Source organism: Erpetoichthys calabaricus, chromosome 3 (assembly GCF_900747795.2).
Source record: "Erpetoichthys calabaricus chromosome 3, fErpCal1.3, whole genome shotgun sequence".
Lineage (NCBI taxonomy): Eukaryota > Metazoa > Chordata > Cladistia > Polypteriformes > Polypteridae > Erpetoichthys > Erpetoichthys calabaricus.
This window is the reverse complement of record NC_041396.2, coordinates 37,235,151-37,261,419: the sequence shown is the minus strand read 5'-3', so window position 1 is coordinate 37,261,419 and position 26,269 is coordinate 37,235,151. Positions and strand designations below refer to the sequence as shown.

The following is a 26,269-nucleotide window of genomic DNA, read 5'->3' as shown; positions in this document are numbered from 1 at the left end:
AGTAAAGATCGCATTAGCGCAAACAAACGGAAAATATTACTCTGTGAAATCGAATAGTGTTTGAGGATGTCTGGGGGAGAAGAGAGACAAGGCAGTGAGACAAAAGGACAGCAGCTGTACAGGCTTTTAAATGTTCGAAGTGCAGCACAAAATGCAGATCACTCGGCATGGCAGCAGCAGCAAGCCAGCAGCTGATCGAGCAAAGAGGAGGTAAAAAAAAAAAACTGTATTTGTTTCCCATTGTATCGCCGTTTAAGAGGGGTTTCAGATGAGCATCCGTGTCTCCTTGGACTGTGTTCAGCCCCCCTTTTCACAACGGCGCTGGCTTGGTGGAGGGGTTGACAAGCGAAGCGTGCAAGGAGCAAAACCCCCTAGTCTAACTTAAAGGAGTTGGAGTAGTTTGGCCTTGACTAATGGGAGAAAATCCCAGGGGTGAGATATGCTAAGCTAATAGAAACATTCGGTAAGCGACTAATAGCTGTATTTGCAGCAAAAAGTGACTCTGCAATGTATTGACTTTGGTGGGTGAACACCTATGCACACTCATTATTTCTGTTTTTTTCTTTGTCTTAATTATTGTTTGTGTCACAATAAAAAATATTTTGCACCTTCAAAGTGGTAGTCAGGTTGTATAAATCAAATGGTGCTAACCCCCAAAAAATCCATTTTAATTCCAGGTTGTAATGTGACAAAACAATACAAACACCAAAGAGGTTGAATACTTTTGCAAGGCACTGTAGCAAAAGCAAAATGGCAACAATTACATTTAGAAAAAACAACTTTATAAATGAAAATAATTGCATATTCTGGTACCTGGTGATGAAAAATGTACATAAGCAGCAGAACTGCACCTTAGAAAACTCAGAATAAATGTTTATACTAGATGGAATTCCAAATAAGCATTTTCTCTTTGTCTCCTTGGCTTTTAATGTCTACTCATCTGATTAACTCTCGCATCTCTTTCTTAAACATCTTTGTGACTGTTAGTAGCATCATGGTGTCACTTCATTTCAGTTTTCCTCCGTTTCAATTAAAAGTACAGTGATTGTAACTGTGTTTCTTCAAGGTTTCCAAAATTGTGCAGTTACAATTGTGCAAAAGGTTCTGACAATAAGCATGACATGTAGAAGAAAAGAAACCCACAGTTTAACTAACTTCATTTTCTGATGTTTAGTGAAATATAAAATAAAAAACAGCTTACACAAAAAATAAGAGACAATTTCATTACAGATAGATAGATAGATAGATAGATAGATAGATAGATAGATAGATAGATAGATAGATAGATAGATAGATAGATAGATAGATAGATAGATAGATAGATAGATAGATAGATAGATAGATAGATAGATAGATAGATAGATAGATAGATATTAATCCCAAGGGGAAATTCACATACTCCAGCAGCAGCATACTGATAAAGAACAATATTAAATTAAAGAGTGATAACAATGCAGGTATAACAGACAGACAATAACTTTGAATAATGTTAACGTTTACCCCCCCGGGTGGAATTGAATAGTGTGGGGGAGGAACGATCTTCTCAGTCTGTCAGTGGAGCAGGACAGTGACAGTAGTCTGTCGCTGAAGCTACTCCTCTGTCTGGAGATGATACTGTTCAGTGGATGTAGTGGATTCTCCATGATTGACAGGAGCCTGCTCAGTGCCTTTGCACATGTACAAAAAGGGCTTTTTCGCTATGATCTTATAGTTTTAGGCTTACATTTTCTCTGGATAATTTTTCAGCGGGCGGCATGGTGGCGCAGTGGTAGCACTGCTGCCTCGCAGTTAGGAGACCCGGGTTCGTTTCCTGGGTCCTCCCTGCGTGGAGTTTGCATGTTCTCCCCATGTCTGCGTGGGTTTCCTCCGGGTGCTTCGGTTTCCTCCCACTGTCCAATGCAGGTTAGGTGGATTGGAGATTCTAAATTGGCCCTAGTGTCCGCTTGGTGTGAGGGTGTGTTCATGTGTTTTCCTGCAGTGGGTTGGCACCCTGCCCGGGATTGGTTCCTGCCTTGTGCCCTGTGTTGGCTGGGATTGGCTCCAGCAGACCCCCGTGACCCTGTGTTTGGATTCAGCGGGTTAGAAAATGGATGGATGGATGGATGGATAATTTTTCAGCCTGTTTGCTTTATTACATATTTTATGTTGACTTGAATGCAGGAAGATGTGTTTGAGAATGAAAAATCAAATCAGAATTTAGAGAGCAGATGTGGTTGTGCCTGTAAATTGGCCTTCTACATTCTGTTTCTTCATCTTTGTTTTGATTTTGACCTTTGGATTGGTTATAATGACTACAACAGGGCATACGGAAGTGTACAGTGTGGCAAAGAAGACTCGAATGTCTGATAAAAGGAGTGCTACCCTAAGAACAGTCAGTGAGTAGAGATAGATTATATTATCAACCCCAAAGAAGAGACAGTAGAGGGTGACCAAAGTGACCACAGCTCGGGACGCCTTGACCTCTGCTCTTGCTCCAGACTGGCTGCTCTCTGAACTTCTCAGGCTTCTCACTCTCTTGCCATGCCTATAGAGGACTACAAGGATGTAGCCACTCATGATAGCCATTAACACTATAAACAGGAGGTCACTAAAAAATTTGGTCAGACCGCCAGAGATAAAGTCTATGTAGGTAGGGTAGGTAATGAAGCAGAATTGAAGGTTGAAAGTGTAAAGAGGGATGGTGTTATTGGGGAAGGAGGCCACAGAATTTAGTAGAGTATTGGAATAGGAGACACAGTTCATAACATAAAGGATAAAAATGATATGCATAAGGTACTCTGGGATTTTGGACTTGAGAGGGGCAAGTCTAGATGTGGCTGGAGAGACCAGCACTGCCTGGTAAGTGCTAAGCAGACAGGTGAGGCTTATAGAGAGGCCTCGAAAGACACGGAAGCAGAATATAGCCATCTTACAACCATCATCATCAAACATGTCCTTGGAGCCAAATGCTGCCATCGTCTGCGGGATGCTGCGTACCAGTGCCACCATCAGATTGGCAAAGGCTAAGTGGCATAGAATGATATCAGCTGTCATGAGTTTGCCTTCTGTCACCAACGTCTGAAGGAAAGCAATGCATACAAATATGTTGGCTGGGATGCTGATAGCTGTAAGGATGAGAAAAGCTGCTGCTTTGAGGACAAGTCTGGTGTCAGTTGTGTCCATGATGCCCTCTACAAGAAAAAAAAAGGGCAAGATCATTTACTTCTCGATCAGAAATGAGTGCAGTTCACAGACATTTTCAAATGTGAAGCTTGAATGTTCCTGCATGTGTGAAAGATAATGCGATAGTACCTGATTACACTAAACTGTGTTGTTGTGCACCAATCCCTTAAGATTATTGGAGTGTCATTACCGCCAATTGCATATTTTAATTCTGTCAAATGCACATGGAGGGCACCATAGCTCCACAAGGATTGGAGTGGTATAAATGTTGATATTGTTACTGCAATTAAAGTTTTTGTGCTTGTAGTTGGCTGACCTGTCTTGTGCAAGTTTCTCATGTGTATGCAAGAGTGCCAAAATGTGGAAGCAGTAAAGATGCAATATAAATTGAATTTAGTTGTACATGCACATTTACATATTTAGCTGACAGCTGGCACCATGGCACCGTAGTTAAAGCTGCATCTCAGCCCAACAGGTCTGGCTTTGATTTTTTTTTTTACCTTTGATTAGTATATATACATTTGCCACATAAAATTATGCTCTAAAGTTAAGCAGTCATTTTAAGTTTAAAAAAACGTCTTGATCACACTGGCACTTTACATTAGATGCTATGGGGCATGGGGGAAAAGCTTAAAAAATTCTCAAGTTAATGGTTTGCCTCCAGATTGCTTTGGTATGTTATTGGAAACCCAGTTTAATTAACATTATCACTCCAGAATGCATACTTACAATTTCATAAACCAGGAGATTCTACCAATTCCCAATAGAACTTCTTTTCACCCACGGTCAGGTGTATGCTTTATAGTCAGACACTTAGTGACATTAAGGCTTCTAGTAAATATTACAAGAAAGGCAGAGAGAGAGAAAGAGAGAGATTATATTTAAAGTAAAAGATTACTTTGGAAGTTTTGTAGTCACATAAAAGTCAAGTGTGAAACTATAGTAACATTCTTGTTTTGTCTTTCTTCCTAAATTAAATTGAATTATTTTGTGGAGTCTTAGCAGCAGAAATAATTAATTGAAGGGGTGCCAGTTCCACACCAGGGAAACTCGGTCAAACTCAGTAATGTTTTGTAAATCTGCTATGAGAATGAGTACAATTCAGTTCAATTCAGATTTATTATGCCAAGGGTGAAATTTGGCTTATCAGCATGGTTTTTACAAAGTGACCAAAACACCAAATTAAAAAGGACTTAGCCTTCAAATATCATCTCTATTAATGAACATAATATTCACTGTATAATATCACATCATGAATGTATATACTGTGTATATATATACAATTTACTGTGTCATTATTGTCATGTGTAGAGTAAAGGGAACTTCTTAATTGCATGTGCTAATCAACATGTGTCACATGACTAGTGAGTACAACTACGTTACTTTGAAACTTCTGTCTTTGTTACCTGAAAAAATCTGAGAACATGTTTCTCATAACCTAGCAGTATAACAAAAAGGAGACAACATGTCTCACAACTTATTAATTTGTCATTTTGTTACATGTGCTACCTGTGAGGCAGATTTAAGCAACAACACACTGTGTATTTCAAATTTTGTGAAATTTGTCATGTAAAAGTAATCTCTCCCAAGATTCTATAACATAAACATACTAACTGCACTTAATTACCTACAAAAATTAAACCACATTAAGACTTAACCAGTCTTAATATAATGATGCTGCAGGTTTAATTAATAATGTATATCTGTGTATTTGGAATTGCATTGTTTTGTTTTGACAGCATTCATGTTTTAATTCAATAGTGTGAGATACACTAGAAAATGCTTACAGACATACAAAATGCACTTGCAGGTGAACTAAATATTTTTTTGTGACGTTTTAATTCAAAATGCGAGTTGTGAACACCAACATTTTGTAAATGTTCAGACAAAACAAGCGTATTCAGTTTGTTTGGGTTAAAATAAGCTATGAGAATAAACGTTAGAAAACATGAGTAGCTCTCGGCCCTAGTCATTTTGTAAAAGTAGCTCTCAGGGGAAAAAAGGTTGGAAACCCCTGGTCTACAGTTTCTATTGCTTGCTCTCTGCCTACGTGTATTGTGTGAATGATGTTTCTTCTAACTAAGCTATCACCTCTTTGTTATTTGTAACATTAATTTGTATGAAAGACTCATCACACTAGATAACAAAATTATCTACGTCTAGACTAGAACTCATTTCATTCTCATTAAGTAGGATTACATGAATAATCAGATTCTAAGATTAACCAGTTTTCAAATTTCCTGTGACCACTAATATGTTTATAGGAGGTGCAAAAGAGGTGAAGGAGCACCTTTCAGAGGGGACAACATGTCAGACGGACGGATACTCTGTTTCATTATTTGAGTTGCATCAGTCAGGCACCCTACTATCTGAAAGTCAAAATTAAAATGTGTTATTAGTCTCTCTGCAAGGACTAAATGGTAGGAGTGTCACATGAGTCTCGGTTCCCTTCAGATTGCTTAACAAGGGATAAAGCGTTGCACTTTTGGCACTCACCAGTAAGCCTAACAAGCATGTCATTGTGATCTAGAGACCGAAGTATTGAACTATATACTGTATAATACATAAGATTGCTAGTTGAGTGCATGACTTTCTGTGTAACAATGTTTGGTTGTTAATCTGCACTAACCTGCTATGTTCACCAAGTTTAAAATGCTGTATTATATACACAGTACAATGAGATTCTTCCCTGCATGTCCCTCGTAGACTACCATTACCAGTTACAGGCAATGACTGCAGCACCATCCATTAAATATAACATGAGACAGTATGCACAAGAAACAGCTATAGGTGGTCACTAAGGGTGGCTTTTGAGTAGGCTTATGACATTGTGGAGTAGTAAGGTGTTGTACCATGTTAGCCATGATGGATGCAATAAGAAGTCAAGCAAAATGATACCTTTTATTGGGTAACTGAACAGATTGCAATATGCAAGCTTTCAAGGTAGCACAGGCCCCTTCTTCAGGCAACTTGCAATCATTATGAAGAAAACTTGTCTCTGAAACCCTGAGTGCTAATGTTCCCTAAAGTATTTGGCAAAACAGAAAATTTATAATTCAACTACAGCTCTGGCTTAAAAGTGCTTTCAAATGATTTGTGGCTCAGAAGGACACTTTAATAAAAAAACGAATGCTGCTTGCTTGGTCTTGTGACAATAAGAATCAGTTACATCTTTTAAATAATTAATTTCACAAACTATTTTTTGGCAGAAATTTTTATCTAAATTAATTTGCAAGAATGAAATACATTACAGATACTTTTTCTGCAGGTGGAGAACAGACAGATTTGGTTACTCACTCAGGGTCACAAAGTACGGTATGTTACTCCAAATTTAGTTTCTCTAAGCCACATATGACTAATTCTGTGAAGGATCATGGTTTATAATTTATTTTTCTAATTTTATGCAATATTAATTTAACTTTAAAAAGAGAATTATTGTTAAAGCAACTCCTATTTGTCAGTTTCCACACAGGAAAATTAGCTAAATATACACATTCATTTTGTAAAGCTTCATAATGGGTGCACTTAAATTATCACAAAGCAGTTTTAATCATTCAGCACAGCATACACAGTCTGTCCATGTTTCTTAAAGAACAAAATTAATTACGCTCTTACCTGTAGTCTACATGCAATAAACTGTATCATAAATACTGTAAAAGGAAGGCTAGATGAGATAACACACTGTGGTGTTGTTACGTTACTGTAGATTATTTTTATATTCTTGGATTAGCAAGCTGTTACAAGGGGAATTGAAACCAAATACCAACTGATTTATAACACAAGGGAGACATTAGAAAATGACAACATGGGACATTCAATATATGTAAAGCAATACAGAGTATCATAGGAGTTAATACCCCAGATGTATAAACAGAGTAATAACCGTGTAGTCAATCTCTATTTCACATTTTATCGCCTGTGCGTTGTTAGCACAAATAATTTTAAAACCTAAATAGGAAGAACACCTTAGCCATAAGAAACAGTACAACAGATGGCATGTTTCTGTTTTCATAAGCTTCCACTGGACGACAGCAGAATGCTATTGAGATGGTCCCTGGAACTCCCTTACAGCTGATAGTCTGCTCACTGACCATGCTTACTTTTTCCTCACATGTTCCAAAGTTGTGCCTGATGGATATATTAGTTCAAGAGGTGTAGTACATAGATAAATACGTACAGGACACACTTACACAATTGAAGGTTATGTGGAGTCAGATGGATGGTTTAGTGTGCAGTTATAAATAATCAGTAGAGCACTAGGATTTATGCTATAAATGGATTAACATATATTTATGCAATTTTTAATTTATATTTAGATATTTGTGCATATAGAGCCATAAAAATGTATTTGCATCTTTTCTGATTTTGTCTATTTTTGCAAATTAATGAAAGAGAATATTTTTTTGAGGTCTTCACTCAGAAACTAATTTTAGATCAAGGGTGATGAGTAAAAAAAAAGACATAAAAAGAAATAATGAAAAAAAAATGAATTATTAATTTAGGTTTAGCTTGCTTTTAAATACATACATGGTGGCACGTGAAAAAGTAGACAGATCTTAGTGTCAGTGTCATTAAGAGTTTTATTAGTGGTTTTATTTGTGTTTGTAAAGTTATTTTGTTATTTTCTTATTAGAAAATTTTATTTAAGAATATTACTGACAATTTCAAAAACTTTGCTGAAATGAACTTCACTGTCCATACAATACAATACAATACAACTTATTTTTGTATAACCCAAAATCACACAAGAAGTGCCGCAATGGGCTTTAATAGGCTCTTGACAGGCCCCCAGCCTTGACTCTCTAAGAAGACAAGGACAAAATTCCCAAAAAAACCCTTGTAGAGGGGGAAAAAAACCAGAAGGAATCTTGGGAAAGGCAGTTCAAAGAGAGACCCCTTTCCAGGTAGGTTGGACATGCAGTGCGTGTCAAAAAAAGGGGGTTAATACAACACAATACACAGAACAAAACACAAGTAATCATCAGTACAATATAAAAATAAAAATATTACAAGTACAGAGCAGAATTTAATAGTAGATGATATCACATAATATCACATAATATGATTTGCATTTGTTCAGAGTCCTGGAGATCTCAGGCATCATGCTGCCTCCCCTAATTGGCCATTCCACAGCTAAGACAGCCAATCCGATGAAAGGACCCCTCTACCCAATGATTCCTGCGATCCTCCATCAGAGATGACTTTACCTTAGGTAGGCAAAACAACTTGGCAGGTGGGCCGTGGCACCAAGTGCCACATTTGAGTACCGAGAAGAGAAACAGAATAGGTGAGGGTTAGTAACAAAATGTAACTATCATGTTACTTATGTTTTAGTGCTAATGACTAACAACAGAGAAGCAGTCTGTACAGTTAATCAGCAGCTCTAGTCAGGGCATGCTAAACTGAAGTAGTGAGTCTTCAGCTGGGATTTGAAAGCTGAGACTGAAAGGGCATCTCTTGTAGTAGTCACACTCCATGCATCTGCAGTTATCAGATTCATAATAGCACAATGGCAGCACTAAACCGAAGGTTCACAAAATTTGGCCACTAGTGCTATGCTAAGAAGTGAGATATTTTCAATCTCAACAAAAAAACCCTAATGTTGGTTGTCCAGTATTTTAAAGACAAACAGTAATTTAAAGTCATCATGAAAGTTTTAAAAAATGCCAGAAAAGTAAAAAAAAAAAAAAGATTCATACTATATTTCTGTAACCAAGAGGTGGTTTCCTGCATTATAGTTTGTATTGAAACAATACTCATGTGTTGAGGTGATGATGATCACAATAGATGAGATTGTCATGACAGTCATGTCAACATTTACTACAGAATTTGCTAACTACTTCTGCATGCAGCAAAAGTATAAAAGTATAATATGCTCTAGGCAGTTGACATGACCATTGGGATGCTGGGTTAGGGTTAGCACTTCTGAGTCATAAATACAGCATCCTATTTTTGAATTCCACACTCGGTTTCCACATTCTGTCAGTGTCTGTGTGGTTTTCCTCTGGGCACTGTGATTTTCCTCTCATACCCCTAAATTCATGCTGGCTGGAGATACTAAACAGGATATGGATTGTGTGAGTGGGCCCAGTGATGGACTGATGACCTGTCGAGGGCTGCTTTTGGACATACTGTATGTCAGATGCTGCCTGGTACTGTGACACATTTGATCTTTTCATAAAGTAAGGCTCAGTGTAATGATAGATAGATAGATAGATAGATAGATAGATAGATAGATAGATAGATAGATAGATAGATAGATAGATAGATAGATAGATAGATAGATAGATAGATAGATAGATAGATAGATAGATAGATACTTTATTAATCCCGATGGGAAATTCACATTCTTCAGCAGCAGCATACTGATACAATAAATAATATTAAATTAAAGAATGATAATAATACAGGTGAAAAAAAAAAAAAAACAGACAATAACTATGTATAATGTTAAATATTAACGTTTACCCCCCCTGGTGGAATTAAAGAGTCGCATAGTTTGGGGGGGGAACGATCTCCTCAATCTGTCTGTGGAGCAGGACAGTGACAGCAGTCTGCCGCTGAAGCTGCTCTTCTGTCTGGAGATGACATTATTTAGTGGATGCAGTGGATTCTCCATAATTGATAGGAGCCTGCTGAGCGCCCTTCACTCTGCCACAGATGTTAAACTGTCCAGCTCCATGCCAACAATAGAGCCTGCCTTCCTCACCAGTTTGTCCAGGCGTGAGGCGTCTTTCCTCTTAATGCTGCCTCCCCAGCACACCACTGCGTAGAAGAGGGCGCTCGCCACAACTGTTTGATAGAACATCTGCAGCATCTTATTGCAGATGTTGAAGGAAGCCAGCCTTCTAAGGAAGTATAACCAGCTTTGTCCTTTCTTGCACAGCGCATCAGTATTGGCAGTCCAGTCTAATTTATCATCCAGCTGCACTCCCAGATATTTATAGGTCTGCACCATCTGCACACAGTCACCTTTGATGATCACTGGGTCTATGAGGGGTCTGGGCCTCCTAAAATCCACCACCAGCTCCTTGGTTTTGCTGGTGTTCAGGTGTAGGTGGTTTGAGTCGGACCATTTAACAAAGTCATTGATTAGGTCCCTATACTCCTCCTCCAGCCCATTCCTGATACAGCCCACGATAGCAGTGTCATCAGCGAACTTTTGCACATGGCAGGACTCCGAGTTGTATTGGAAGTCCGATGTATATAGGCTGAACAGGACCGGAGAAAGTACAGTCCCTTGTGGCGCTCCTGTGTTGCTGACCACAATTTCAGACGTGCAGTTCCCAAGACGCACATACTGAGGTCTGTCTTTAAGATAGTCCACGATCCATGCCACTAGGTATGAATCTAATCCCATCTCTGTCAGCTTGTCCCTAAGGAGCAGAGGTTGGATTGTGTTGAAGGCGCTAGAGAAGTCTAGAAACATAATTCTTACAGCACCACTGCCTCTGTCCAAGTGAGAGAGGGATCGGTGTAGCATATAGATGATGGCATCTTCCGCTCCCACCTTCTCCTGATATGCAAACTGCAGAGGGTCAAGGGCGTGTTGAACCTGTGGCCTAAGGTGGTGAAGCAGCAGCCTCTCCATGGTCTTCATCACATGTGATGTCAGAGCAACAGGCCGAAAGTCATTCAGCTCACTAGGATGTGATACCTTTGGGACTGGGGTGATACAAGATGTTTTCCAAAGCCTCGGGACTCTCCCCTGTTCCAGGCTCAGGTTGAAGATGCGCTGTAGAGGACCCCCCAGCTCCGATGCACAGACCTTCAGCAGTCGTGGCGATACTCCATCTGGACCCGCTGCTTTGCTGGCACGAAGTCTCCTCAGCTCTCTGCTCACTTGCGCTGTTGTTATTATGGGTGGGGATGTTTTTCCTATGCTGGTATCAGCAGAAGGATGTGTGGAGGGTGCAGTACTCCGAGGTGAGAGTGAGAGTGGGTTAGGGTGGTCAAACCTGTTAAAAAAGTTGTTCATTTGGTTTGCTCTCTTCACGTCTCTCTCAATGGTGGTACCCCGCTTCGAGCTGCAGCCAGTGATGATCTTCATCCCATTCCACACTTCCTTCATGCTGTTATTCTGCAACTTCTGCTCCAGCTTTCTCCTGTACTGCTCCTTCGCCGCCCTGAGTTGGACTCGGAGTTCCTTCTGCACGCGCTTGAGCTCATGCTGATCACCGTCTTTAAAAGCCCTTTTCTTCTGATTCAAAAGGCCCTTGATGTCACTTGTAATCCATGGCTTGTTGTTAGCATAGCAGCGTACTGTTCTTACTGGAACTACAATGTCCATACAGAAGTTGATGTAGTCAGTAGTGCAGTCAACAACTTCCTCAATGTTCTCATTATGAGATCCCTGCAGGATATCCCAGTCTGTAGTTCCAAAAAGTTCTCTCAGAGTATTCTCAGCTTCCGGGGTCCACTTCCTGAATGATCGTGTGGTTACAGGTAGGACTCTAACTTTTGGTTTATAGTGAGGCTGAAGCAGAACCAGGTTATGATCTCCTTTCCCAAGCGCAGGCAGCGGGGTGGCGCTGTATGCGTCTTTAACGTTTGCATACAGTAAATCAATAGTCTTATTTCCCCGGGTGTTACAGTCCACATACTGGGAGAATGCAGGCAATGTTTTGTCCAGCAAAAAAGTAGAAGTATTAATAATAATTAATAATATTGTCATGTGAAATTATGAAACATACAGTATTGCCACTCTCCACTGCTCTGATAATTTATTGCTCTTTTTCTTTTAGCAGGCACTATATAGTCTAGAGTGATCAGATACAGAGCAAGCAACCAGTATATAACAACTACCAATTCTGAAAACTTATCTTTTTAAAAAAAAACTATGTATCTACTTTGTAAACAATTCATCCAATTCAGGGTCACAGGGTGCCAATGCCAAGCCTGACAGCATCAGGCACTAAGAAGGAATGAGGACTTTCACATGGCACATCCACGCTAACACCTGCACTTCCAGCAGGTCAGACTAGAATTAGTGACCAACCCGACATGCATGTGGACATAGGAAGAACACTCGAAAGCCTTTCTATCTGACCCACAGAGCTTATGCTTAAATATAATCTCTTTTTGCCTCCTGAACAGTGTGAATTCTTTGATGCATGGATTTAACAAGATGGTGAAAATTCCTAATGGATTTGGATCTACAGCGAGGCAGAGGTTATATCTCAAGGGCATGGAGAGAGTACACTGGATAAGCTTTTTCAAAATAGAAAAAGGTTCTTTCCTTTATTTGAAGGAAACTGCAGAGAATTACAGAGAGTGTGGCTCAACCTTAAATAATTAAACATTGGACAATTTCCTTCACAGTGCATGACATCATGGCAACCAGTTTTGAAATGTAAGATTTAATGACATCACCAACAAAAAAAACTGAATATGGAAAAAAAAAACAGCAATGATGATTAAAATAAAACATAAAAATATATCAGTTATGTTATACCCCAGTAATCCTCTTTAGCAGTTAGTTAGCAGGCACTTGCTCTGGCGTCGTAGATTCTAATATTAGAAGAGGCCTTCGTGAGCTCATTGTAAAGCTGCAGCTTAGCTTTCCACCACATAAGGATTAGCAGTTAGGTCTCTTGGGAAATTAAACCAAGTTCTGTTTTTGAATGTCTTTTTTAAACAGAATTTCAGAAAAGTTCAAATGTTGGCCCATGTTGTCCCAGGAAAATTTATCAGATGATGAACTAGCACTGGCTTTATTTTAGATTTCTGAGGATTTGTTTTCTCATGTTCAGGCCTTTGAGCAATGGTTTTGTCTTCTTAAACACCTTGGGTATGCAATGTTTCATTCTTATACTAGTTTCAGTGCAGGACATCTGCAAATTCATCAGATGATGATGGCAATGAACAGTTAGAAAAAAAGAAAATTGCAGCCGTTGGTTTCACTGCAGTTATCACAGTCGCAGAAACCTGCGATCACAAAGAGGGGCCAGGACTGGTGGGTGCAAGATGTGGATAGATTGGATTCACAACATTGGTTCAACAAGCACTTCAAGATGGATATTCTATTATCTATAACAACACCTGTCCACACAAGACTCTCTGGGAAAAATATGCAGTTGAGGCGCACTATTTTAGTCACTAAACACAATTGGGCTCTATTGGTTGACACGCTGCACTCGTTGAAAATTACTCTCTTCTTGTTACATTAAAAATTTTCTGCTCCTATACATTAATTTCATATTTATTTAATTCATTATTAACCAGGCCTTTTAAACAGAAGAAACTGACAACTTTTATTTCTCTGAACAAATTTTTCAATCTGTTTTATTCTATTTTTTTATGTTGCTTGAATGCTGGAAGATGTCTTTGAGAATGAATTTAGACAGTTGACGTGGTTATGTCTGTGGGTTGGCTTAGACTCTGCTGCTTCTTCATCTTTGTCTTGACTTTGACCTTTGGGTTGGTGATAATGACTACGACTGGGCATACTGAAGTGTACAATGTAGCAAAGAAGACTCGAATGTCTGATAAAAAGATTGCCACCCTCAGAACGGTCAAGGAATAGAGATAGATGATGTTATCGACCCCAAAGAAGAGACAATAGAGGGTGACCAAGGTGACAACAGCTCGTGATGCCTTGACCTCTGCTCTTGCTCCAGACTGGCTACACTCTGAACTCCTCAGGCCCCTAACTCTCTTGCTGTGCTTGTAGAGGAGTACAAGGATGTAGCCACTCATGATGGCCATCAACACTACAAAAAGGAGGTCACCGAAAAAGTTTAGCAGACCTCCAGAGATGAAGCCTATATAATTGGGAAAGCTGACAAAGCAGAACTGAAGGTTGAAAGTGTAAGGAGGGATGGTGTTATTGGGGAAAGAGGCTACGGCACTTATAGGTGTATTGCAATTAGAGACACAATATATAACATAAAGGATAACAATGATATGTATAAGATACTGAGGTATTTTGGACTTGAGAGGGGCAAGTCTGGATGTGGCTGGAGAGACCAGGACTGCCTGGTAGGTGCTAAGCAGACAGGTGAGACTTATAGAGAGGCCTCGGAAGATTCGGAAGGAGAACATAATTAACTTACAGCCAACATCATCAAGCATGTTCTTGTAGCCAAATGCAGCCATTGTCTGTGGGATGCTGCGTGTCAGCGCCACTAACAGATTAACAAAGGCTAAGTGGCATAAAATGATGTCAGCTGTCATGAGTTTGCCTTCTGTCACAAAGATCCGAAGGAAAGCACAAAAGACAAAGATGTTCGCTGGAATGCTAATAGTTGTAAGGATGAGGAAGGCTGTGGCTTTGAAGACTTGTTTTGTATCTGTTGTGTCCATGATGCCCTCTGCAAGGAAAAAAAAGGGAAACATTATTTACACATTCCCAGAAATGAATACAGTTTTTTGGGTCAAAAGGTGCTGGAGCCAATTCCTGGGACATCAGGTGCACTCAGACTTTCATTCTTGTTTTTGGTGGATTTAGTTGAAGGTTAAAGATAAAGGGATAAACAAAGGATGAAATTTCCCATAGATGGTGACCATGCCAAAGTATAAACCAAAATTTCATAGCTTTTGAGCAACTACGTTAGATACTCATCTGGCCAATCTTTTGTTTAGTATTTAAAATATTATCTGATGCCTGCAAATTCTTAGTACAGTACCGAACACTGCTGTCTTACAGACCTTGGACTTCAGTGTCACATTCCAGTTGTGATGTCATCTACGTGAAGCTTGAATATTATAACAATGCTATTGCACTTGATTACACTAAGCCATTGTATCCTATGTGAGATTATTGGACTGTCATAACCACCAATGTGGGACACTTATTTTTTTGAGACTTGAACCTTGGAGATGTCTTACCTCCATAATGTATTGAGGACTCTGATGTTTGATATCCTTACTGTAAGTAAATGATTTGTATGTTCAGTTGGCTTGATTTTGCTCTTGTGACTAAGCTCCTGCTCTGTGTGCATGACTGCTCAAATGTAAAGGCAGTTAAGAGACTAGATAAATGGATGGAAGAGACTAGATAAATTTCCCTATGTACATTTAAATGATGACTGTTACCATGGCACATTGATTAGAGCTTTTGTTACATTACAGCCCAGGATATCTTAACTGACTCATGACCAGGTTATTGCCTGTATGGAACTGTCTGGAGTATCAGGAGAAAACCACAGCAGACACTCCACACAGGTGGTGACTGGAATGGAAACTGAGCTCAGGTATGTGGAATGTGAGACAGACACTAGCCACTATCTCTCCATCCAGCCATTAATCGACCCGCTATATCCTAACTACAAGGTCACGGGGGTCAGCTGGAGCCAATCCCAGCCAACACAGGGAGCAAGGCAGAAAACGAACCCCAGGGAGGGCATCAGCCCACCGCAGGGTGCGCACACACACACACTAGGGACAATTTAGAATCGTCAATGCACCCAACCTGCATGTCTTTGGACTGTGGGAGGAACCACAGTACCCGGAGGAAACCCACGCAAACATGGGGAGAACATGCAAACTCCATGTAGGGAGGACCCAGGAAGCGAACCCGGGTCTCCTAACTGTGAGACAGCATCACTACCACTGCGCCACCTCTATCTCACCATTGGTGCTGCCAATTACACGTAATTGTAAAGTAAACTTCCAAAACTTGGATCCATCCACCATGCTTAGTATGGTAAAGAGTGTAATTGGAATCTTTTATAAATGGAAAGATAGGCTCATTTCATTTAGAAATTAAGTACAGTGTTAATATATTGACTTCATATATTGCTTTCGTGTGAAATAAGTATATTTAATACTTCTTACTCCACTTTTATTTATTCTTTAAATAATTATTTGGGCATAAATGTATATATTTACTGTATATATTTACATCTAGATTAGCTCTAGAAAAGTATTTAGTTTGTCCAATGTAGTAAGAGCTTTGACATAATGGTGGATGTGCAGAAAAAAGCTAGAAAACAAGATAGAGCTGTAGGTCAAGCATTAAAGTCTTTCATACTGTATAGTGAGTCCATCCATCAATTTAATAGATTTGCTTCTTTCATTACAGTTATTAGAAGTAAAAACCAATGCCAATAGCGTTTTGAAGACATTAGCCCTGGAGAGAATGCCAGTCCTATCCAGATCACACTCACACATTAACCCTTTTACACATGCAGGATAATGCAGGAACTTACCTGAAAGGCATGTTTTCACAAAGTCAGGACAACTGAACAAGCACTTTGCACCTTTTTTAATTCATAAAGAAACAAATGCAGAAATCTATTACTGAGACTTACTAATACATTTTTAATTTAGAAGGAAAAAAAATAAAGTCACTATTAGCAGAACATTTAGGCAGCTTTCAGAAGCCCCTAGGGAAGAAACAGATACATGAACATATAGTAATTTAATTATGATTATTATTGTTGCTTTACCTTTAAAGTGAACAATTGTGTTTTTCTGTATTTTAATTAAACTAGGGGGCTTTGCACCCTGCTCGCCTGGCTCTCCAACCCCTTTCCCCCCCACTAGCGCTATGCGCTGTTGTGAAGAGGGGGCTGAACGCACCTCAAGGAGATGTAGCTGCTCCTCCGAAACCCCTCTTAAACGGTGATACAATGGGAAACAAATAGTTTTTTTTTTTACCTCCTCTTTGCTCGATCAGCTGCTGGCTTGCTGCTGCTACCATGCCGTGTGATCTGCATTTTGTGCGCCGCTTCAAACGTATAAAAGCCTATACAGCAGCTGTCCTTTTGTCTCACTGCCTTGTCTCTCTTGTCCCCCAAACACCTTCAAACAATATGCGATGTCTTTTTGCTGTTCCGTTATTTCACCGAGTAATATTTTCCGTTTGTTTGTGCTAATGCGATCTTTATTCTCATTTTTTTGAGACTTTTGAATTTTCCGACATCCATTATCTCTAACCTGCTCTGCATGTGTATCACGGGACTTGCTTCCAAAGGTTGTAAATATGACGTGACCTGTCCGTCTCACAGGACGTGAAAGTGTCTCTCTGTCTCTCTGTCTCTCTTCAAAAGATCTCTCATCCAAAGATCACGTCTCGTCGCAGGAAAAAAGTCTTGTATCGTTGCAAGAATTTTTTTTATAATAGAGAGACAATGTAGTACTACATATATAAGCTTTGAAAGTATAGTAGTGTGAAGTGATGTAGGTGTATTTGTAAAAATTGCCAGAAAAGAGTGGACCAGTGATGTCACTGTTCTAGTGTTGAGCTGGCAGAAAAAATCAAACTCAGCTAGTCCATCCCCTAACATGCCCCTTCAAACTAACAGAATATACATTAGATAGATAGATAGATAGATAGATAGATAGATAGATAGATAGATAGATAGATAGATAGATAGATAGATAGATAGATAGATAGATAGATAGATAGATAGATAGATAGATAGATAGATAGATAGATAGATAGATAGATAGAGCTTAATTTTTACAGAAGCTCGATAAATAAATATTATATTATGACAAACAATAAACCTCCTTTCATATACACACCAGAATGATTACAAAGAAAGAAAGACATTTAAAAAGAAAGAAAATTTCAGACTTTGCTGATGATAAAATGAGCAATAACAGTCCCAGTATATAAAGTATAGAAATATGCATATGGAATGTTCCCTTTTTGACAAAAAAAGTTACAAGTAATAGTGGGGAACCCTGCAGCACAGAGAATGGAGAAGATCTAATGCTTGTTGAATTCCATAAAATTGTGTCACATAATAATAAGTAGGATACAATTTTTGCATGCTCTATATCCAGTTGTTGAGGACCTGAGTGGCTGGACCAGACCAAGGGGTTGGATGTTCATGTAACACCTGGCCGTAGCAGATAGATGGTCATTTCCAGAGGGTGCGACTGCATGTCTGCCTGGAGAGTTGCCAACAGGGATCCTGAGCTGTTTTGTCGTGTGGTGGGTGTGGCAACGCGTTGTACCGGTGCATGCTCCCCAACCTGACCTGGCCTGAGTGCAGTGCAGTTAATATGCCTTGTTAATCAGCAGTAGATGCAAAAACAGCAAAAGCTAGCCATCTGCTTTATTTTAGTATGCTGCTGCTGGAGAATGTTAATTTCCCATTGGGATTAATGAAGTATCTATCTATCTATCTATCTATCTATCTATCTATCTATCTATCTATCTATCTATCTATCTATCTATCTATCTATCTATCTATCTATCTATCTATCTATCTATCTATCTATCTATCTATCTATCTATCTATCTATCTATCTATCTATTTCCTAGACCTAATCATGTACAGCTGACAAACTGTGCTGTCTTCCAGAGTGTGTGTGATGCATACAATAGCTACTAACACCTCAGTTTTGTTGGTTTTAATACTTTGAGTCTAAGAATTATGACATTTTTTGTTGTTGGTAGCGCATATAACTTGTGCACATGTGTGCCGTTTTGGAGGACAGATGCATTTACATTACACTTAGATACAGGGCACTTTTACTTAATGAATGTGAACTGCCAAGACAGGCAAATCTGATCTGCCCAGAACAGACACAGCACCAGAGCTGCTTCCATATTCCCCCATACTCCTTACATAATAAACTGGATGAAATGCATGCAAGGGAATACAGAGAAGCCTGCATTATGGCTTAAAGGGAGATGTGGCTGTCTGAGTCAATCAGTGATACAGACCTCAGTATTGATGATGTTGTTGGGGCTTTGGTTGTACAGTGTCCATTTTAAGACATTGTACTGGTGAGAATTAATTGAAACAGCATCACCGCAGGTAAAGGGCATGGCGGTGCAGTCTGTCAGTATGTAAACGAAAGATGGTTCAAATCAGGAACAGTTTGTAAAGCGGTGTGCTCTGGGGACATTGAGATGCTGCCTGTTCATGTTACAACATTCTATTTTCCCCACAGAATTTCCACACATATTTGTTATAGTTGTATGTAATCAACATGGGGCTAAACCATCTATTGCAACTGAGATTATTATTAATAGCAGTACAAAATTTGCAGTCATCCTCCCCAGATATATGCCAAATTTGTTCTTGGAGAACTTAATAATTGTAATCCTAAAACATCTTTACCGTATCAGTTATTAACTTTCCAAACAAATTACAATAACACTTTTGATCTGTGATTAAGGAAGCCTACAAATCGATAACCAGACCTCCTCTTGACTTATCTGATTACCATTCTATTTACCTTCTCCCCATTTACAAAATAGCCTAAAAAGAGAGAAAAAGTATTAAAAAATATAATTAAGCTTTGGAGTGAATATTCTGATCAAAGTCTGCAATGGTGCTTTCAGAGCACAAATTGAGACATTTTATAGACTCAAGAATTGATTTAGATGAGTTTCCTTCAAAATGAAAAGTCCTTTTAGACAAGGCAATGCTAATAATGCAAGTGCTGCACAGAAGAGTTAAAACTTGGTGTTGAAAAAGCTAAACCTAATTTTAAAGATAAAATTGAACAGAAATTGCCTTTGCAAAATGTGACGTCAGGCATCAAATCCTTAGTTGGCCATCGTCAGTCAAAAACTAATAACCACTAAGAGTTTCTAGTTTTAACTCCAACCTGAGATTTTAGCAGTTTGGTTTTACTGAGCAAGTGGAAAGCCTAAAGCAGATGTGTGGTATAGTGGGTCCACGGCTCAAAAAGAGCAGCAGTATAATGAACGCGCTCGTGCTGGGGAGTGGGGATGGTGTGAGTGATCTGATGGGAAGAGTCCCTGTCTCTAGGTTGGCGCGAGGCGATCAGATGTCCATGCGTTGCCGGCACATGTGGGCAGTCTGATTGCCTTATTAGCAGCCCAGGGCGCTATTCAGCACCTGCAACAGCTTCCCCAGCCTAAAAAGGGGAGTGCGATATCAAACAAGAGGTAGAAAAAAAAAAGAAAAGACAGTAGAGTTTAAAAGATGGGCGAGTGGCCATCGCACAGGAGGGGGCTGTTGGTGGCTCCTGTTGAGCATCTTTGGGAGTAGGAGTGACCATTATGGAGGTGCTCACGCCGGGAGGAGCATTTGAGATGGCAGCGGTGGGAGTACAGAGTGCCTGCGCCGGGTGGAGCCTGGATTGGCAGTGGTTCTTGTGGTGTAGGGCTCGGTGGTTGCCCATGGATGCTGAGGAACTGGAGGCGTGGGACAAGGGCCAGATGTTATGGGAGTCTTCACTTGCTGGTTGACGTCTCTCCAGACTGAGTGGTCCGGTTAGGATAAGCAGGAGAGGTGTCAGTTAAGGAAGGCACCAGGTTTTATGGGATTTTTAATGAGTTTCCTGCATTGCATTGTTTTAATCTTGTTTTTAACAGATTTTTTTTTTCTATTTGGTCATTTTAACCTCCACATTAACACTTTAATGGATTATTTATTTCTTGAAAATTTTTTTGAGCACTGCACTTTGGGATACATGATTTGTGGATTTCTTTTAATAAAAGCACTTGCACTGTTCACCATCCCGTAGCTTATTGTGTTTTGTCCTCATCTGCCAAGCTCATCTTGGTTACAGTACTGACGGTATTCAGGTTCAAGAGGCTCCCATTATAGAAGAGGGAGCAAGGAGCTGACCCGCACCTTCTGAAGATGATTTCAGGTAAGGGAGAAATATTTTTGTTCAAACTGAAATTGAAGAAATTTAAAACATATAAAAGTCCAGGACCAGACCATCTTCATGGTAGGCACTTAAAATGTTGCGCAGAGTACCTCAGCTCCATTGTTTGTTTTATTTTTAGGCTGTCAGTATAACAGTAGAAGGTACCAAAGCTATCAAAATAGGCTACAATAAATCCAGTGGCTAAAAACAAAAACCCTAAACTTAAAAACCCTAAACTTAACTGACTTCAGATCACTGTCCCCTGACATCCCTGGTCATGAATTCACTTTCAAATCTTTTATAGAGAGGTAGTTAACAGAGAAAACTCAGTGTTTATTAGATCCATTTCAGTTTGATTGCCAGTCTAATTGAGGTACAGAGTATGCCATTTTTACTTTGCTTCATTTGTTATATAAGCACTTGGAGGGCCCCAAGACTTACTCAAGGCTATTTTTGTTTGTAGTTGGCAGACTTCTCTTTAGTTTTTGACACAATTCAGCCCCACCTTCTTGCAGAGAGACTTATAAAAGATTTTAATTTGGACTTTAGTGTGGTAGGGTGGATGACTGACTTTTTAACAAACAGGACTCAAAAAGTTAAAGTTAATGGTTGCCTGTCTGACATGCTGTCTTCACTCACAGGTTCCCCTCAGGGCTGTTTTCTTTCACTTCTTTTATACATCCTCTACACAAAAGGTTGTTGCAGTAAGTCTAAAAAAAAGTTCATCTTAAAATTTGCTGATGACTCAGTGATGGTAAGCCCACTAAACGAGAATAAGAACAGTCTATTTATAGATGATTTTGTTAACTTGTGTGATGAGCCTTTTCTACATTTAAACTTTACAAAATCCATGGAACTTAATATTGCTTTCAGAGGAAGTACCATTCACCCACCAGAAACATTCATCAAAGACCAGGCAGTGGGGACTGCTGACGGTCATAAATATCTGAGGACAATTATATACTCCAAATTGACTTTTAAGGAAAACACAGAAGCCATCTGCAAAAAGGGACTTATGCTGGCCTGGTATGAAAAACACATTTAATATCAAACACAGAACAAATCAAATTGTAAAATGGAGTAGTAAAATGACAAGTCTCAACAGTCAAATCCCTTAGGCCTGTTTAACCAAAAAGTATTATAGAAAGCAGAGTATATTTTTCAGTGAGGACTCACCCTCTGCATTCTCAATTTCACTTGTTGTCATCAGTTCACAGGTTCAAGGTTCCAAGGAAAAAGCAACCAGTTCAAATGCTCATTCATTCCAACTGCTATTAATCTTCTGAAAAATTTCAATTTTAATGAACATTTACAGGCTTAAATCCCAGGATGAAAAGCTATCATCTGTATCAATCAGTAGTCAAGTCTAAATGTTGGTGTAATTTTTAAGTGTAATATGCTTCACCATAAGTATTATGCTTAGATCTATAATATATTTGTACCAAGACTATGTATGATGGCTAGTTGTGTTTTTTTAATGTCTTGGTCTCTTCTGTAAGATCCCCTGACAAACCAAATTTTTCTCTTGGGTCAATAAAACAGAATTAAATTGAACTTAAGCATTTTATTATAATAAATAAAAGGCTTAATTAGTTAATATTCTTTCATCCACATCCTATTACCATCTTACTATTTTTCTTTCTTTTTTTTTTTGTTGATGGACCCTTCGACGGAATGCAACTTACAAATTTTATCCAAATTCAATACTGCCTAAATGAAGATGGATTTATAAAATAAAATAAATTGTTACTCTAAGGTTACACTCATTTGCAGTGAGTTTCCACTCATTTAGTCTTTTATTGCAGCCAATTCATATTTCTTACTAGCATGGGTTTCCAGTGCTACCCAAAGAGAAACAAAATCACTAAATAAATAAATGCCCCACTGGAAAAAGCTTTGACCTCAGACCAAAATTTCACTGACTAAACTCACAGTGTAGGGCAATTTTGAATACCTGTACCAAGTCCCAAAAATGTCTGAATAAATTTCCCTAAGAAAAAATAAATTGAGCGAAGTAAAGCCTGCAGCCTTTCCCTGCAGATCTTTAACTAAATAACTAGATTAATAAAATATATATATATATATATATATATATATATATATATATATATATATATATATATATATATATATATATATATATATATATATATATACACACACTGTAGTCTAAACACACACCAACATGACTAAAAAGGAAGAAAAGTAAAAAGAAGAAGAACTTCTGAATTGGCAGTTGTAGACCCAGTGAGGCATACAGATGTATTGATGTTGGTATGAAGGAGCCTCAGTAGCATTTCATGACAATTAGTTGGCTGAATGTCCTCAGTATTATTGAATCAAAGAAGATGTGCAGCATTGGTCAGAACAGCCTTCAGTTTTTACTCTCTCCTTTGCTACTATCTGCAGGGGGTCCAGAGTGAATCCTATAATTAAGCCTGCCCTTTAAATTAGCTTGTTGATTTGATGGGTCTCTCCTGAAGTGATTTTACCAGCCCAACACACCACAGTGTAGAAAATCGCACTGGCCATCACAGAGTTGTAGAACATGTGAAGGATGTTACTGCCCACATTTAAGGAACACAGTCTCCTAATAAAAAAGAACCCACTCTGTCCTTTCTTATATAATTCCTCTGTGTTACGAGACCATTCAAACATGTTATTGATGAGGATCCTCACATTCTAGTGCACCACCTCTACATCTACTCCTTGAATAGTAACTGGACATTGAGGCTCTTTGGTGCTGCGAAAGTCAATAACTTATTTCTTGGTTTTGCTGATGTTTAGTTGCAGACAATTCTTTCTGCACCAAGAAACAAAGTTCTCCACCTGACTCCTATATTTTTTAGGCTGGCACTGTGATCTAATGAACACGGCATTGGACTGTAATACAAAAGACTGCTAGATGATTGCTCGACTTTCTGGTTAACCATTTGTGTTAGTCAACTTGCCTAACCTGCCTATATTGACCAAGTTCAAAATATTATGTACATGGTATAATAAGATTCTTCCTTGATATCTTTCATTGATGAACACTACCAGAAACGGGCAATAATGCATCACCATGCATTATATACATGCATTATATACAACATGAAACAAACACAAGAAACAGCCATACAGTCGTCACCAAGAGTATCCTTCTGACATTGTGGATAAAATCTCTGAATCCAATGAAGGATTATTGTTTAGAATTCTACTTAATTATATACAATATTACTTTCACTTTTTAAAATATATTTTAATTAAGAGACTTATTGTAAAGCAATTCTCTTTTGTCAGTTTCCAGACAGGAAAATTAACTATACGCCATTTGTTGTATTAAGCCATATACAAGGTTTACTTTGATTATCACAAAGCAGTTTTCATCATTCTGCACAGCATACAAAGTAAGCCCGATTTTCCTAAAGCACAACACTCACTAAATTCTTACCTGTAGTCTACATGCGATGAACTATATCATAAATATAAGGACAGCTGGATGAGGACTGGGGTGTTATTACATTACTGTGGATTATTTTTATATTCTCTGACAAGGAAGCTGTCACAAGGGGGCCTGAACTCTGATACCAACTGATGTATAACACAAGGGATTCATTAGACAATAACAAAGTGAGACATTCATTGTGTTTATAGTGGAACAGAGTGTCGTAGGAGTTATTTCCCCTGATGTATAAACAGAATAATTAACACATTCTCACTCTATTTCACATTTTATAGCTTGTGCATTGTGAGCACAAATAACTTAATACTAACTAGGAACATCACCACAGCCACTAAATATTACAATAATTGTAATTTTTCTATTCTCATGAACTTCCTTTGGATGAGAACAGCACAAAGTTGAGGTGGTCCATGGTACCCCCGTACAGCTGCTAATCTGGTCACCGTCTATGTTTACTTTTACCTAACACATTCTAAAGATGTGCCTGATGAATATTTTTATTCAGGTAGTGTAGTACATACAGTCATATGAAAAAGTTTGGGAACCCCTCTCAGCCTGCATAATAATTGACTCTACTTTCAACAAAAAAGATAACAATGGTATGTCTTTCATTTCCTAGGAACATCTGAGTACTGGGGTGTTTTCTGAACAAAGTTTTTAGTGAAGCAGTATTTAGTTGTATGAATTTAAATCGAATGTGAAAAACTGGCTGTGCAAATATGTGAGTCCCCTTGTAATTTTGCTGATTTGAATGCATGTCACTGCTCAATGCTGATTACTTGCAACACCAAATTGGTTGGATTAGCTCATCAAGCCTTGAACTTCATAGACATGTGTGTCCAATCATGAGAAAAGGTATTTAAGATGAAAACTCTCAAGCAACTCTCAAAGCAACTCTCAAGTGATCTGAAAACAAAGATTGTTCAGTATCATGGTTTAGGGGAAGGCTACAAAAAGCTATCTCAGAGGTTTAAACTGTCAGTTTCAACTGTAAGGAATGTAATCAGGAAATGGAAGGCCACAGGCACAGTTGCTGTTAAACCCAGCAGGTCTGGCAGGCCAAGAAAAATACAGGAGTGGCATATGAGCAGGATTGTGAGAATGGTTACAGACAACCCACAGATCACCTCTAAAGACCTGCAAGAACATCTTGCTGCAGATGGTGTATCTGTACATCGTTCTACAATTCAGCATAATTTGCACAATTTGCACAAAGAACATCTGTATTGCAGGGTGATGAGAAAGAAGCCCTTTCTGCACTCGCGCCACAAACAGAGTCGCTTGTGTTGTATCAAATGCTCATTTAGACAAGCCAGATTCATTTTGGAACAAAGTGCTTTGGACTGATGAGACAAAAATTGAGTTATTTGGTCATAACAAAAATCGATTTGCATAGCGGAAGAAGAACACCGCATTCCAAGAAAAACACCTGCTACCTACTGTCAAATTTGGTGGAGGTTCCATCATGCTGTCGGGCTGTGCAGCTAGTTCAGGGACTGGGGCCCTTATTAAAGTCGAGGGTCGGATAAATTCAACCCAATATCAACAAATTCTTCAGGATAATGTGCAAGCATCAGTCACAAAGTTAAAGTTACGCAGGGGTTGGATATTCCAACAAGACAATGACCCAAAACACAGTTTGAAATCTACAAAGGCATTCATGCAGAGGGAGAAGTACAATGTTCTGGAATGGCCGTCACAGTCCCCTGACTTGAATATCATTGAAAATCTATGGGATGATTTGAAGCAGGCTATCCATGCTCGGCAACCATCAAATTTATTTATTTATTTTTCCCTTTTCTTTTTAAATTTTATTAATTTTTATCATTCCATAAAAATGGATCAGTTTTTACAAAATATAGGATTGAAAACAAATCGACCCCTACACCAGAGAAAGAGAGCATGGCCAATGGGGTGAACCTTAAAGCTTGTAAACATACCTAGATTGATTAGTTTAATAGGGCAATAGAGATGAATGGAGAAGAGAAAAAAAATGCGTAGAGAATTGCTTCCTTGGTACTTTAAGAGCTTTAAGAGGTTTTGAAAAAGTTCTGTACATATCCTCTAACTGAGAATTTGATTTTTCCAATTTCAAATAGTATAAAATATCGGTTTCCCTCTGACTTAAAA

At 38.7% G+C, this 26,269-nt stretch overlaps 2 protein-coding genes across 2 annotated transcripts; both read right to left on the bottom strand.

Annotated features, from left to right (window-relative positions):
• Positions 1-2,125: 2,125 nt before the first annotated feature.
• On the bottom strand, positions 2,126-6,837 carry LOC114649251 (olfactory receptor class A-like protein 1). The gene is made up of 2 exons (XM_028798754.2): positions 6,778-6,837; positions 2,126-3,170 (listed from the first exon to the last, which is right to left on the bottom strand). Exon 2 carries the CDS (start codon positions 3,160-3,162, stop codon positions 2,197-2,199), a length of 966 nt encoding a protein of 321 aa, XP_028654587.2. The 5' UTR covers positions 3,163-3,170; positions 6,778-6,837; the 3' UTR covers positions 2,126-2,196.
• A 6,609-nt stretch (positions 6,838-13,446) lies between these two features.
• On the bottom strand, positions 13,447-24,176 carry LOC127527147 (olfactory receptor class A-like protein 1). The gene is made up of 2 exons (XM_051924829.1): positions 24,128-24,176; positions 13,447-14,474 (listed from the first exon to the last, which is right to left on the bottom strand). Exon 2 carries the CDS (start codon positions 14,464-14,466, stop codon positions 13,501-13,503), a length of 966 nt encoding a protein of 321 aa, XP_051780789.1. The 5' UTR covers positions 14,467-14,474; positions 24,128-24,176; the 3' UTR covers positions 13,447-13,500.
• Positions 24,177-26,269: the final 2,093 nt, after the last annotated feature.